The sequence below is a fragment of the Microcaecilia unicolor genome, chromosome 9, assembly GCF_901765095.1.
Source record: "Microcaecilia unicolor chromosome 9, aMicUni1.1, whole genome shotgun sequence".
In the NCBI taxonomy this organism is placed as follows: Eukaryota; Metazoa; Chordata; class Amphibia; order Gymnophiona; family Siphonopidae; genus Microcaecilia; species Microcaecilia unicolor.
In genome coordinates, this window is record NC_044039.1 from 197,102,771 (window position 1) to 197,118,002 (window position 15,232).

The 15,232-nt window shown below is 46.1% G+C and overlaps 1 protein-coding gene across 2 annotated transcripts in view; it reads right to left on the minus strand.

Moving 5' to 3' along the window:
- The window catches only part of LOC115477049 (HHIP-like protein 1), a 47,208-nt gene that overhangs the window by 10,922 nt on the left and 21,054 nt on the right, over positions 1 to 15,232 (minus strand). For both annotated transcript variants that reach the window (XM_030213662.1, XM_030213663.1), the window contains exons 4-7: positions 9,466 to 9,794; positions 5,299 to 5,425; positions 3,173 to 3,318; positions 645 to 726 (exon numbers count right to left, since the gene is read on the minus strand). In XM_030213662.1, the coding sequence (XP_030069522.1) occupies positions 645 to 726; positions 3,173 to 3,318; positions 5,299 to 5,425; positions 9,466 to 9,794 (684 nt within the window). The remainder of the gene's footprint in view (positions 1 to 644; positions 727 to 3,172; positions 3,319 to 5,298; positions 5,426 to 9,465; positions 9,795 to 15,232) is intronic.

Here is a 15,232-nt window from a genome sequence, read left to right on the forward strand (position 1 = left end):
ATTGCCTCAGGTACAAACAGATTGTGAGCTCTGTGTACCTGAATGTAACTCACTTTGAGCTACTACTGAAAAAGGTGTGAGCAAAAATCTAAATCTAAAAATACTGTTTCACAGGCTCCGCTCATTCTGCCTTGCCTCACCCTAAGCTTGGAATCAACTTCCTGAGCCCTTACGCCAAGCCCCCTCCCTACCCATCTTCAAATCCTAGCTCAAAGCCCACCTCTTCAATGTTGCTTTCGGCACCTAACCTTTTTACCTTTCAGGAAATCTTGACTGCCCCAATTTGACTGACTGTACATTTGTCCTTTAGATTGTAAGCTCCTTTGAGCAGGGACTGTCCTTCTATGTTAAATTGTACAGCGCTGCGTAACCCTAGTAGCGCTTTAGAAATGTCAAGTATTAGTAGTAGTTCTATTATTAGGTTTCAATTTACTGTTTTCAAGTTCACCTCATTTATTGTATTTATGTTTATTCTTGGTTATTTTACTATTGTTGTGCTGTTAACAAAATTGTAAGTTTTATGCTAAACTGGACCTGCTGTACACAGCCTTGGGTGAATCTCTTCATAAACGCCGTTAATAAATCCCAATAAATTAAATAAATAATGAGAACGTTAAATCTCAAAACTGGCAATCAAGTCTTACCGTGAGGGGTCCACAATTTTATAAACCACACCAGTAGGAGAGGTTGCAGTTGCAATCCCAGTAGACATGAAGTAAAGTTCTCCTTAGAAAAGAAAACAAAAAGAACAGGGGCCATAAAATATCTGAATGGCATCTCGGTGTTTTCCTGCTGACAGGCATGTGCACATTTCTCCTCAGCCAGTGCCAGGGGATGAAGCATGCCATCCTGCAGGACACTAACACACACACACATATATATTCTCATTTTCAGACCAAAATAAGATATCTTTATTGGACTAATTTTAATATATTTTTGCTAATGTTTGGAGACCCAACCCTCCTTTCATTTGTCAGAACAGAATACCGTAATAGCAGTATACTGTCCTGACCTGAGGAAAGAGGTTTTGGCTTCTGAAAGCTAACTGGAAAATATATTTGATCCAATAAATTGGTATCATCATATTTTCCATTTTTTTTTGTTTTATGTGTATTTGTTAACTTATACTAGTATAGTGATTGAAATATGCCAGGTTTTGAAATTTGCATCTGCGGGCAGGGGAATATCAGCAGCGCAGCAGGTAGGAAAGAACTGGGATGGGGGGCTGCGGTGATAGGGGGGCATCGGGCAGTGGCCAGGCGGGGGGCCCAGACCACTCTGTCCGCCGCTGCTTACAGTTGATTCATTTCGTTATTTATTTATTTTTAAATGTATATATCACCTGTAACCTAGGTAGTTTCCATACAAATATACATAATAAGATTGAAAACAGAAGAGGACAGACATAATCATAAGCAAATCACAATAATACACTTCTTCACTCCTAGATTCAGTTATCAAAATGTAACAGCTCATAAAATACAGAACGATTCAACCTAACTAAGCCTTCCCACATGATTCTTATCGACGATTGTTATACATTGACCATGTTTCCCATTATCCTTATTGCTATCCCATATCCATTCCTCTCCATCTTCCTACGCCTACCTCCTAACAACGCTCATTTCCTTCTGCACCAAATTCCTCCTATGTTCAATTTACTTATCCATTAACCCCATTAATATTGCGTTTACTACAAATTGTATATTCTTTTTTACGACTTTGTAATTCTTCATATTGTTACTATGTAAGCCGCATTGAGCCTGCCATGTGTGGGAAAGCGCGGGGTACAAATGTAATAAATAATTCATACTCTTATTTCTGCTGGACAGCAAGAAAAGCAAGCACATAGATTTATATCGTAGTGTGGGGACAGGCTCTTAATTCTGTTTTTCAAGGGTCACAAACAGTCCCTGGTTCCCGGGTGAACCAGGCTATGCAGTGCTAGCCTGCTTCAGGCTTCGACCACATGAATGCAAATATTTCCAATGAATTGTTGCTATGGATCTCCTGAAAACCAGACACTTTTGTGCCCCTGGCTGAGAACCCCTTGTGTAGACTGACACTTTTTATGCTATAGCTTCCAAGGACTTCTGCATCCTTTCTCTAAATGTCCCTCACACCAAGCTAGGAAGACGCACTGTGAAAGATAAGTCACAGAGCTGCAGTGTCCCAAGGGGTCATTTCACAGATCCCGTGATTCCTTGTTAAAATGCACAACCTGCGACTATGAGAATTACTGTTTGCAGCAACTCCAGTCTTGTTAATAGCGGTTCAGTTTGTCGATTTTACTGGGAAACAAAGGAAGGATCACAGATTCCTCTTACTCAGAGTCCCACTCCTATCATTTGCTTCAGGAAATCGGTAAGCAGACATCGGGCATTTTGGCATGAGATTTTTCTATTCAGAAGCCAGCAGCCTCGGCTTGCCTCGCTCTCATAACTAAAAGGCTGTTGTGAGCCGCTGCCTAGCAGCCTGGCCAAAATTCAGAGCGAACAGTGTCTCTCCCACGGGCTGCGAGTACCACGTGCACGTTCCTTTTATAGTGCTTCAACTCTAGGCAGTTACATCAGTCGTAGAGTTACTCTGACGTCTGTCCAATGAAAAGCACTCATCTTTACTATTCAACAGACAAGAGATCACAGCCGCCTTAAGTACAAGCATCTGAGACTGCCATGTTTAACAAAGGAGTGGCAAAAAAGAGGGCGATCACTCCCTAAGAACCAAAGCTGAAAAAATAAGACTCAAAACTAACACAATAATCAGAATTCTTTGGAATTTTCTTTAGATCTGCCCTTCTCTTCTGCTTCAGGTTTACTTCCCCCAGCTGTGGGCATAAAAGTGTGTGTTAGAGAATCACTGTATTTATTTATTTATTTATTTACTTGTTACATTTGTATCCCACATTTTCCCACGTATTTGCAGGCTCAATGTGGCTTACATAGTACCGTATTAATACAGCAATCAGGCGTAAGAGGAAGTAACAAATTAATTAATGTATTCATTTTACTGTTTATAATCTGCACTATCTAATATTCTAGGTAAACACAATACAACCATAATTAAAATCAAAACGCAAATATATTAAAAGAAACACACTAACATTAAACACATATTCAATCCCTAAATTTAATCCTGCAGGGTAGCGTAGGAGTATATTAAGCACAATTACCTGCCTCGTCTTCAGCAAATGAGATAATGTATTGGTAATAGTTATTGATGAGACCGGGGAATACGCAAGTCTGTCCAGTTCCCATACAAATCTCATTATATTCCCATTCACCAGTTTTACGATTCTCCTCCAGTGACATTAAACGTCTGCAACAGGGAACATAAAAAGTGACGGGCAAAAGACTTTTGCATCAAACCTCAGTCAGTATTACTTAATCAGGGCTGCCTGCAACATGAATACTGGTGAACTCTGCTTCTGCGAATTTGGCATCAGTACAGAGGCAGCATCTGCAGGAGGTAGGAAAGGGGATCAGAAGTGCAGAGGCAGCATCCATAGGAGGTAGCAAATACATGATGCCCTGATGATCAGAAGCAAACTCCCTTATAAGGTATGAAGCCCTGCCCAGCGCATCCCAGGATGCACTGGGCAGGGCAAGGCACCGCCATTTTGAAGGTGGTGCTGGAAGGAGGAGGAAGTGCTACTCCCTCCTCCGCTCATTGATGAGGTACGGGCCTACGGAGGGGGAGTCAGGGGCCGCTAGACACCAGGGTGGGTGGGGGTAGCATTCCACTGGGCCACCAGGGATTTGGGGGGGGGGGGGTTAGGGGGGCTGGATATCCACCAACTGGGCCCTTGTGTCAGGGGTGGGGTCCGAGGGACTGGAGGTCCATCAGAACTCCAGCCCCCGTGTTGCTGTCTGGGGGGGGGCTTGGGGGGACACCAAGCCACCAGGGCTGAGTGATGACAGGGGTCCAATGCACCTCCGTCTTCTGTGTTTCACAGGTCTGGGCTTTTGACAGCCTAGATCTGTCAAACAAGTGCATGAGGATTGAGCTCAGGCACAATCCTCCCACACTTTTCCCCTGTGATCAGAGCTAATAGCCTACCTAAATTTGCATGTTATTAGTTCTGATCATAGGAGTGTTATTAGCGCACAGTTTAGAACAGCGCAGGGCTTCTGATCATCGGGGTATGAGGGCCTCTGGTACCGGACATCACCTAGCAACAGTAAAGGAGGATTTGGAGTCTCTCCTCCCTGGAAAGGGAGGTGGGGAAGTTTCCCAACCTCTCTGCCACAGAAGTAGCCAGGGGCAGAGCCATGGGTAAGCCTGGGAGGGCCTGGGCCCATCCACTTTTGCTTCAGACCCACCCAGCAGTGGCATACCATCAGTGTGGCCGGCAGGAATCCCCAAGTCCCACCAGCTGAAGACACTGGCAGCCTGCCAAAGTTGCGACCCCCTCCCCCATCAAAATTCATGACAGTCAGTGCCCCAAGTTGCTGATGCCAGCACCCTGCACGGGGTGCTGCCATAGTTTGATGGGTTTCACAAATTCAGTGGGCTGCTGACATCTTCGGCTGGTGGGGCTTGGGGATCCTTGTCAACCAAGGTATTTAATTTTAAAAGTTTTGTGGGGGGAGCAGAGTGAGAAAATGCATGCCCAACCAACCTGTCCATTGGCCCCACCCAAAAACTGTCTTCTGGCTCTGCCACTGAAGTAGCTCAGATGAGGAACGAGGGTGGGTAATATAAGGAAGAAATTCCTCCATTATAGCTGGGAATGACTTGGAGGAGTGTTGGGTCCAGGCCAAACAATGGTCAAGAGTCCTGTCTTCAGTGCAGAGAGCCTCAGAGAAGCTGGTAGGATTGGGGGTAAAAGAGTTGCCCGTGGGTTTACCCCACTGCTTCTGGTTTCTCTAAGAAAGGGAGGACTGCATGTCCACAGATGCTGTGGAGCACAGCCAGGGCATAAGCAGCTATCCCTTGGTTCTGGAAGAAACTGAGCATCGGATTTATTAATTATAGATGTGTTAAAAAGCAGTGTTTATTCCTGCTCCACTGCTCTGCATGCTTTCTGCTTTAAATAGCTTTGCTACTGCTTGTCATAAACACTATTCTTACAAAATATAAAATGTGACATTAATTCCAGCCTGCTGTTTTTCTGTTCCTCCCACACATGCAAACAGGAGACATGGTGCTCACTCGTCACGCAGAACAATAACGTGAGTCATGCATGTGAATCGACAATGTGGACCTCAGGAGAGCCAGGGCTGGTTAGCCAGGGGCACAGAGGAAGAATGTGTGAAAGAAGAGAAAGTTTCAGTGCTGGTCTTGGACTTTACTTACCCGCTCATAAAATCACCAAATATGTACAGTCCATTTAAATTTGGAGACTCGCATCCTCGATAGACATACCCTCCTGTAACAGATTTCCCCATTTTGTGTGGATAAGCAAAAATCGGAAGGACATCATCTGTTGTAAGGGAAAATAAGACAGAATTGCTTGCCTCATGTGATGTAACTAGATTCTATTTTAAGTGTGTGAGGTGAGGAGCTGTTGGGGGTGGGGAGAGGTCAAATTTTCAAACAATCCATATAGCTTGACTATAGCTATTTTTAAAAGGAAATTTACACCTATGGGTACGCAGTGCCCACCGACTTTCACCTGAAGAAATTTCCTGGTAAAGAAGGTGCACAGGTTAGAAAATCTGATCTGCACGCATCATTTCCTCACCCTGCCCTCTCTTCCCCTTCCTCAGTCCAGCTAATACCTGGGTTGTAGGTCTGCAGCCACCTGCTGAGGACTGTCATTGTGGTGGATGACTTATGCAGGTGAGTGTAAAAATAAAAATAGCATATACAAATGAACACACTTACTGGGGGATTCTATAAATGGCCCCTACAGTTAGGTGCTAATTCCGAGCCCAACGTTTGGCATGGAAATGCGTTCTAACAGATGCAAGGCGCTGAAACGGCAGCTCAGCGCGGAAATACACTTACATGCCCAGTTACAGGATAGCGCCTAAGTGCATCCATGTGCAAATGCAAAGAGGGTGTTCCCTTGGGAGGGGCATGGGTGGGTCAAGGGCATTCTGGAAAACTGCACACAGTATTATACAATACCACGGATCCACGTCCAACTGGTACCAGGGGCGTAGCCAGACCTCACGGTGGGAGGGGGCCATAGCCCGAGGTTGGGGGCACATTTTGAGTGCCGCCCCCCCCCCGCCTCGCCCCCCCTACTGCTGTGCCTCCTTGCCGCTTCCCCTCACAAACAAATACCTTTGCTGGCGGGGGGGTCCCCAACCCCTGCCAGCCGAAGCCTTCTTCAGTGCCAGTCTCTGGCGCAGCCGCGTTCGCTGCCTGCCCCCTGCTCTTCCTTCTTCTTGCTCCTCCTGTACACGCTGACGCTTCTTCTCAGTTTCACGTAAAGGAGCATCAGCATGCAGAGGAGGAGCAAGAAGAAAGAAGAGCACGGCAGCGAACGCGGCTGCACCGGAGATCGGCGCTGAAGAAGGCTTTGGCTGGCGGGGTTGGGGACCCCCGTGAGCCAAACCCGGGGCCCGGACGAAATTTGTGGGGGCCCAAGCCCCCATAGCTACGCCCCTGACTGGTACACCAGGATTTACACCTGGTTTCAGTTGGTGTTCTCACACCTAAAGTAGGGTGAAGAATTCGGCGATTAACACTATTCTATAAAGAGCGCTCATCCCAATGCCCTTTAGAGAATAGCACTGGGTGACAACTTTTTCCACCCATATTTACTAAATCCAGCCCATAGTGCCAACCACGGCAGTTAGCCGGTCTAACTTCTGCAGTCTGAATATCGGTCCGTTTGTGTGTACTTTCAGGGCTGCTAACAGACAGAGCTGGACCCGGAGCAGGGCCACTGCCCTAGCCCTGCCCCACCACTCGGGATGCCTCCCACTCCCCTTACCTTCCTGCTTCTTCTCCCTTGGTCTGTCACTCTCGCTGCTCCTGTGTGATGGGACCCGGATTATCACGTTAACACAATCACCTGGGTCCCGACACACAGAAGCAGGAGAGAGACAGACCTTGGCACCAAGCCCCGCTGGGAGGCTGGGCCCAGGGAATCTTGCCCCCCTCTTCTCGGCGGCCCTGTACTTTCACTCACACACAAACAGCACTGCCAAGGGCTCCTACTTTTTCTGCTGGAGATTTAGAACCCGCCCACAGCTCCGCCCATCCCCACCTAGAGCTCCACCCCGATTTGCAGCTATGGCACCAGAAGTCGCCTCCCTTTCCAGTGGCAGCAGGAGATGCCTTAGTAAAATATCATCTCCTGCTGCCAGGGGACTAGTCCCACAGCTCTTATCATTAGACTGGTCCCCTGCCAGCAGGAGATGACATTTCATTCAGGCATCTCTGGCTGCCAATGGAAGGGGAAATTCCTCAGAAGGAGATCCCAGTTCTTCTGCGGCAATGCAGGAGATGACCTGCAAAAGTGGGTGACTCTCCCCGAATGTGGGAGACTTGGCAGGTCTGCAAAAGGCAGGCAGGCACATTTCCATGGGTAATGCAAGGCACAACTTGCAGAAAGTACTTTTAAAAATGCCCAGATTAATGTCCTGTGCCCAATGCAATTCCTTCTCCTAGGTTGCCACCTTTTTGCTATGGTTCTTAATAGCACTATGACTTTGGGTTAACTGTGGTACAGTTCAACAGCACAACTGTCCACCGGATTCTATATATGGAACCTAAATTTAGGCATGCTGCCGAGATGTACACACAACTTAATTGCTTAAAAACCCATCAACTATCAATAACTGATTGCTAACAACCAATAATTGACGTTTATTGGCAATGCATAGGTTCTGCATACCCATCTGGCTGAACGCTATTCTCTAACACTAGGCGCCCAAATCTCATAGTGTTGTAATCCAAAAGGGGCGTTGCCATGGGACGGACATGAGCATCTCCGGGGCGTTCCAAAAAATTGTGCACGTTACAGAATACTGGCTCAGCATGTCCAACTTGGGCGCCAGCATTTTGCACGTGGTTTCAGCAGGTGTAAGTCTGGTGCCCAAAGCTTGGGCACAGGAACCGGTATTAAGCCCAATTCTAGGAAGGACATGAGCTCTTTATGGAATTGGGCTAGCGCTGATCTTTTCTGCCACCATTTTTGAGCGCGATTTATAGAATTTCCCTTCTGTATGTACCCTGCAACTTATGTGCATAGATCAGCTAAGTGTTAGCTTCTAAAACATAGTAACATAGTAACATACATAGTAACATAGTAGATGACGGCAGAAAAAGACCTGCACGGTCCATCCAGTCTGCCCAAGAAGATAAATTCATATGTGCTACTTTTTTATTTGTATTGCCCTCTTAAGTGCACAGACCGTACAAGTCTGGCCAGCCCCATCCCCGCCTCCCAACCACGAACCCCGCCTCCCAACCACCAGCTCTGGCACAGACCATATAAGTCTGCCCAGCACCATCCCCGCCTCCCAACCACCAGTCCCGCCTCCCACCACCGGCTCTGGCACAGACCGTATAAGTCTGCCACTGCCACAACTGCAAGAACAGGAAAGATTCAATCCAAAATCTATGTACATGAGCCAGGCAGTTCATGGGTTAAAATGAGGTATCAAATAATACATCTGAAGTGAAAAAAACATGTTTCATAAACATACACTAGAGACGATAGCCAAAACCAGGGGCGGGAGGGGGGTTCAGAGCACGAGGTAAGGGGGTACATTTTAGCCCCCCCAGCCATTGCCGACCCCCTCCCCCGCTGCCACCACCACCACCTTGACCCCCCCCCCTGCCAACGACCCTCTCAACCCCGCCCCTCCTGCCGCCAGCCCTCCCCTGACATCGCCTACCTTTACTGGCGGGGGTTGGGGTGCCCCGCCAGCAAAGGTAAGAGACGGCAGGGGGGGGGGGTCAAGAGGGTCATCGGCAGGGGGGTCCAGGGCCAAATCTACAGGGCCCCCGTGGCCCCATGTAACTATGCCCCTGGCCAATACACAGAGTAATTATATATTACAAGAATGTGAATCAGTGGCAGTTCATATGAAGGCCCCCCCCCCCCCCCCCTCCCAAGCAAAATATTGAAAAAGGTGCCCAGAGCAGGGGGGATCCACCTCTGAAGATATGGGAGCAGCTGCAAAGGGCCCCCACTCCTTCCTTAGGTCCTCCTGCACTGCAGAGGTCACTGTTGTGAATCCATTAGAGTTCTAGTAATGCTATTCATAGATACCATTCATGTTACAATACTCATTTCCCATTTTTTTTTTTAAATATGCAATTGCACCATTCCAATAATATTCTGTTGAGCCACCAATCAAAATGAGATTATACCACTGATGCGATGCTCCACTATAGCTATTACAGAACTACTGAGCGCAGCTTAAAAGGGTGAAATGTTCTCTTCCAGGCTGTCACACGCCAGTCGGCGTCACTGAGAAAGCAGTTCCTGCAAACATTGTAACACCAGAACCAAGCAAGTGCACAGTTCAGTTAAATTACAGTTCAATGTGTAATTACCTAGAGAGGAATTGGCACAAAGTTTCTTATCATAACAGCTGAATCCTTCCCTTGCCCTCCAGCCATAATTTTTTCCTCTCTCTACAATGTCGACTTCTTCAAATTTATTCTGTCCCACATCTCCACAGAAAAGACGTCCTCTCCCCTCCTTTGTGTAGGGGTCACCCCTATCAAACGAGCATCGCCACATGTTCCTCACCCCATACGCATAGATTTCAGGTCGAGCTTTGGGGTTACTAACAAACGGGTTATCTGGAGGAATTCTATAAAGAGGCCCATGGTTGTTATTGTCCACGTCGATACGTAGAACTTTGCCTAACAAGGTTGACCTGTGGATATCAAAGGAAAAGAAAATATCCATTTAGTGATGATAATATACTTTATCACAGAATTAACACATGGAGAGAGTTGCTGGATCACTGGAAGAACAGCACACCAGAGGACAGCAGATAAAGACCACAAGGAGGTCCATCTGGTATGACCATCTTCCTTCTTGTTGCAACATTCAACCCCTTGGCTTTCTTTCAACATACTCAGTTACTACTACTACTATAAATCATTTCTATAGCGCTACTACAGAACTATGTAACCGGGAGCTTCTCAAACCTGTCCTGGGGACACCAGGACCAGTCGGGTTTTAAGGATATCCACACTGAAAAAGCATGAGATACATTTCCATATGCATTGTTTCCACTGCATGCAGATTTTTCTCATGCATATTCAGTGTGGATATCCTGAAAACCGAACTGGCCCTGGGGTCTCCAGCACAGGTTTGGAAAGACCCCAGTCACACAGTCCTATAACTTTAAGTTACATGGTTAAGCATTCTTTAATAATTTACAACAGCAGAGCTGGAATAAATGAAAAGATTCAGGAGGCAGTTAAAACAGAAATTAAATTATCAACAAGACCTGTTGCTCACTCAGATTTATGCTTCACCTGAGAGGTTAATGCTCAGAGCATCTGAAACCTCCCCCTGCCCAGTCACTTCTACCAGAACCCCAAGCAGACAGCATACTGAGGGGTCGATGCAGTAAAGTGAACTGGGCTTTGGGAACCGGTTAGCTTGGCTACAGCACACAATTTTGTGGTCGCCCTATGTAAAAATGAGTTTTGCACATGAGCTAAACATGTGCCATGTGCCAAGTCCAACACACAAACAGCGCATTTACATGCGATGAAGCTACAATGTAGTACATTTAAAACGAATCGGAGAAAATGTTTCTTCACTCAATGTGTAATTAAACTCTGGAATTCATTGCCAGAGAATGTGGTAAAAGTGGTTAGCTTAGCAGAGTTTTAAAAAGGTTTGGACGGCTTCCTAAAGGAAAAGTCCACAGACCATTATTAAATGGGCTTGGGGAAAATCCACTATTTCTGGGATAAGCAGCATAAAATGTTTAGTACTTTTTTGGGATCTTGCCAGGTATTTGTGACCTGGATTGGCCACTGTTGGAAACAGGATGCAATACTTATATACTTATATGCATCCATGGTAATGAGATTATTGGCTATTCAGGGCAGATGCGAAGAAGTGTACAGCTGAGCACAATGCCAGGTCTGAAGAGGTGTAAAAGTTACTTTGGAACTTCAGCATTACCGTTAGAGAGGATTTCATGCCTGTTTCTTCCCTTTACTGTAAGCATAATGATCTGCAGACGTAAAATATGTGGCACAGAAAAGAAAAATGTCTCTGGTTAATGTGAAAGCAGCTAAGTGTCATGAAAGGAGGGATCACAGTGAATAAGGCCAAAGCATGAGGATTCTGAAGATCGGTGAGGTTATAGCGATTCTTTTTCAGAAAAAAAGACTGTTATTTACATGTGGAGAGGTAGAGCACTGGAAAATACCTGCATGAGGCTGACTTTTAGGAGATTGTACTACTGGCTAAGGGAGTCATTTTTAATAAAAAGTCACCTGGATTGAGAAGGCAGGAAGGCGCCTCGGTTATAGACATGTAGAGTCGTCATAAAATACTACCACAAATCCTGCAGAAATCCCAGGTACAACACACCCACGTACATATACGCATGCTCAGAAGCAGGCAGAAATGTAACGTGCAGTAACATAGTAGATGACGGCAGAAAAAGACCTGCACGGTCCATCCAAGGTATAAATCTACACACATACAATACCCATGAATGCACACATTTTATGCCCAAATTCCATCCCAGGACACGCTTGCACTTTTCCACGTGAGCTCAGTATGCACAAAAACGACTTTATAAAATTACCCCCTCATACGGTGACTCTATAAGGCAGTTGCCTATTTTTAGGCATCTATCAGGAGTCTATTCTATAAAGGAAAAATAGGCGCTTGCTTTCCTTTACCGAATACTAGCACAAATACATGCATATATTTTAGGCATGACCACATAAACCTGTCATAGATCTCATGTAAATGCTCACATCAAGAATGTTAAAAATCATGTGTCACTTACACTTTAAATTGCAAGCTTCTGGGTTACTACTGTTACTATTTTAACAATTTAATTGCAATTTAAAGTGTAAGGGCTTTTTTTGAGGGGGTACTTGGGGGTACTGAGTACCAGCACCTTTCCCACTGTCTGCAAAAAATTGACCCATAGACCCCAAGTTTTAATGAAAGAGCTCAGGCTCTACACACCAATTCAGTGTTGTCATAGATTCTGTGACTGGTTGCAGGGGGCCTGGCTATTATGGGATGGGTCCCTCAGTGATTACCCCACTCCTGAAGGGTGGCCTAGCATTTGAGTACCGGCACCTTTTTTGTAGAAAAAACGCACTGATTTTAAGTAATCTAGAAAGGAAGAGTGGTAATCCGATTCAATTTACTATAGCACTCGGTATAGGACCTAAAGTGACTGACTGGGTTAAAAACTGGTTAAACGGAAGGAGACAGAGGGTAGTGGTAAATGGAGTTTGCTCTGAGGAAAAGGATGTTACAAGTGGTGTACAGGAGGGGTCAGTCCTTGAGCCGGCTCTTTTTAACATCTTCATGAGTGATATTACGGAAGGGCTGTCTGGTAAGGTTTGTCTCTGTGTGGATGATACCAAACTCTGTAATAGGGTGGACACCACCCATAGCATGAGGAAGGATCTGGCGAAGCTTGAAGGAGGAAGGATCTGGCGAAGCTTGAAGAATGGTCAGAATATTGGCAACTAAAATTTAATGCTAGGAAGTGCAGGGTCATGCATTTGAGTCACAAAAACCCTAGAGAAAGGTACAGTATAGGGGGTGAAGAGCTTCTGTGTACGAAAGAAGAGTGGTACTTGGGGATGATTGTGTCGGATGACCTTAAGGTGGCCAAACAGGTAGAAAAGGTGACGCTCAAAGCCAGAAGGATGCTGAGGTGCATAAGGAGAGGGATGACTATCAGGAAAAAGGAGGTGATAGTGCCCTTGTGCAAGTCTCTGGTGAGGCCCCATTTAGAATACTGTGTGCAAATCTGGAGACCACCGTACTTACGGAAAGATATAAACAGGATAGAGTTGGTCCAGAGGGCGGCTACAAAATTGGTCAGTGGTCTCGGTCATAAAATATATAGGGACAGGATCATGAACCTCAACAGGTATATGCTGGGATATGATAGAAATGTTTAAATACCTCAGTGGAGTTAATGTACGGGAGGTAAGCCTTTTTCAAATGAAGGAAACCTCTGGAATGAGAGGGCATAAGATGAAGTTAAGAGGAAATAGGCTTAGGACGAATCTGAGGAAATACTCTTTCACGGAAAGGGTGGTGGATGCATGGAATGGCCTCCTGGTGGAGGTCGTAGAGACGAAGACTGTGTCTGAGTTTAAGAAGGCATCAGACACGTTGGATCTTTTAGCAAAAGGAAGAGTTAGTGGTTGCTGAGGGTGGGCAGACTGGATAGGCAATACGACCCTTATCTGCCATCATGTTTCTATGATTCACACACAGTAACTGTGCACACTTTCCCCCAGATTCCACCCATGTGTCTGCATCGTACTTAGGCACCATTTTATAGAGTACCATGGAGTCAGAATAATGGCATTTATACATGCAAGTGACACATATGCATATATATGCCGGTATTCTGGTCATTTACATGTGTTCTTGACACCTAAACCAGTGGTGTAGCCAGACCTACTATTCCGGGTGGGCCTACAATTAATTTGAGTGGGCCCTTACAACTCCTCATCTTAGTTCAGCATTGCCTCTGTCCATCCCAACCCTCCACCCCCAAAGACCAGAATCTTCCCCCTCTCTGAATCCTCCCATCCCTCTCCGGTGTACCTCAGAAGCATCCTGATGGCCACAGCGATTCATCTTTGCTGCCTGTACCAGCCCCCACAGGCTTCCCTCTGCCTCGTCCTGCGACCCCCCCCCCCCCAATGACATCACTTCCTGTTTCCTCACTAGTGGGATGCAACAGAGGGTGCAGATGCCAGGCCGCCGGAGGAGGAGAGGAAGGGAGGGGAGTGAGGTGCTGCTGCTGGGTGGGCCTGAGCCAAGAATGGGTGGTTCTGTGCCCACCTGTAGCTATGCCACTGGCCTAAATGTTGGTGCCCTCCTTATAAAATTATCCCCTAACCCCCTCATTCTATTTAGGGCGCATGCAGATAAGTGCAATTGCTGCTGAATTGGCACTCAATTGGCTCATCTGAAGTCCTATTGATGATGTACACAGGATGGTACGATTCATGTGTTTATGTGCGCTGGGGACTAAGAACTACAGTACAGATTAATTTAACTGTTAACATAAAGACCCAGCTGATTTAGCTGAAAACTGTGAAGGCTTCCAAAGAAAAGCTGGGGGGCAATGTAACAAACAAGTAGAAATGATACCATTTCTGTCTCTTGAGTAGTCATTGTGAAGGCCTGACTGGCCATGGTTCACCTGACAGATGTCTGGGAATATGATTGAGGTCTATAAAATCCTGAGTGGTGCAGAACAGGTAAAAGTGAATTGATTTTTCACTCTTTCAAAAAGTACAAAGACCAGGGCACACTCAATAAAATTACACGGAAATGCTTTTAAAACAAATAGGAAGAATTTTTTTTTTTCATTCAAAGAATAGTTAAGCTCTGGAACTTGCTGCCAGAGGATGTGGTAACAGTGGTTAGTGTATCTGGCTTTAAAAAAAGGGTCTGGACAAGTTCCAGGAGTCTGTTATTGAGATGGACATGGGGGAAACCACTGTTTGCCCCGAGATTGGTAGCATGGACTGTTGCTACTAATTGGGTTTCTGTCAGGTACTTGTGACCTGGATTGGCCACTATTGGAAACAGGATACTGGGCTAGAAGGACCATTGATCTGACCCAGTATGGCTATTCTTTTGTTCTTACATGCAACTATTGGTCAAAATATCTCTGACTTCAGATCTTAGGGATATGCATTCATTAGCATGTATTTGGTTCATTAGTGCAGGCGAAACTGGTTTAAGACAGACTAACCTATGAATTAATGTGCCTTAAACCAATTAGTGCACATTAAAATGCTAGAGTGCATGTTCAAGTGGAGCTATTAAACAAATGTGTACATCAAACACCTGACAAATCTTAAACAGTAAAGTAACTAGATTTGCTTTACCTGCGCACATCCCTATTAGATATGACCAGTGGCGTAGCTAGTATGGGGCCACAGGGGCCTGGGCCCCCCCCCCCCCCCCCCCCCCCCGTAGATTTGCCCCTGGACCCCCTGCTGACGACCCGACGACCCCCCCTCCCACCGCCAACCCTCCCCTGCTGTCGCTGTGGGCTACCTTTGCTGGCGGGGGACCCCAACCCCCGCCAGCCGAGCCGAGGTCCTCTTCTTCCCA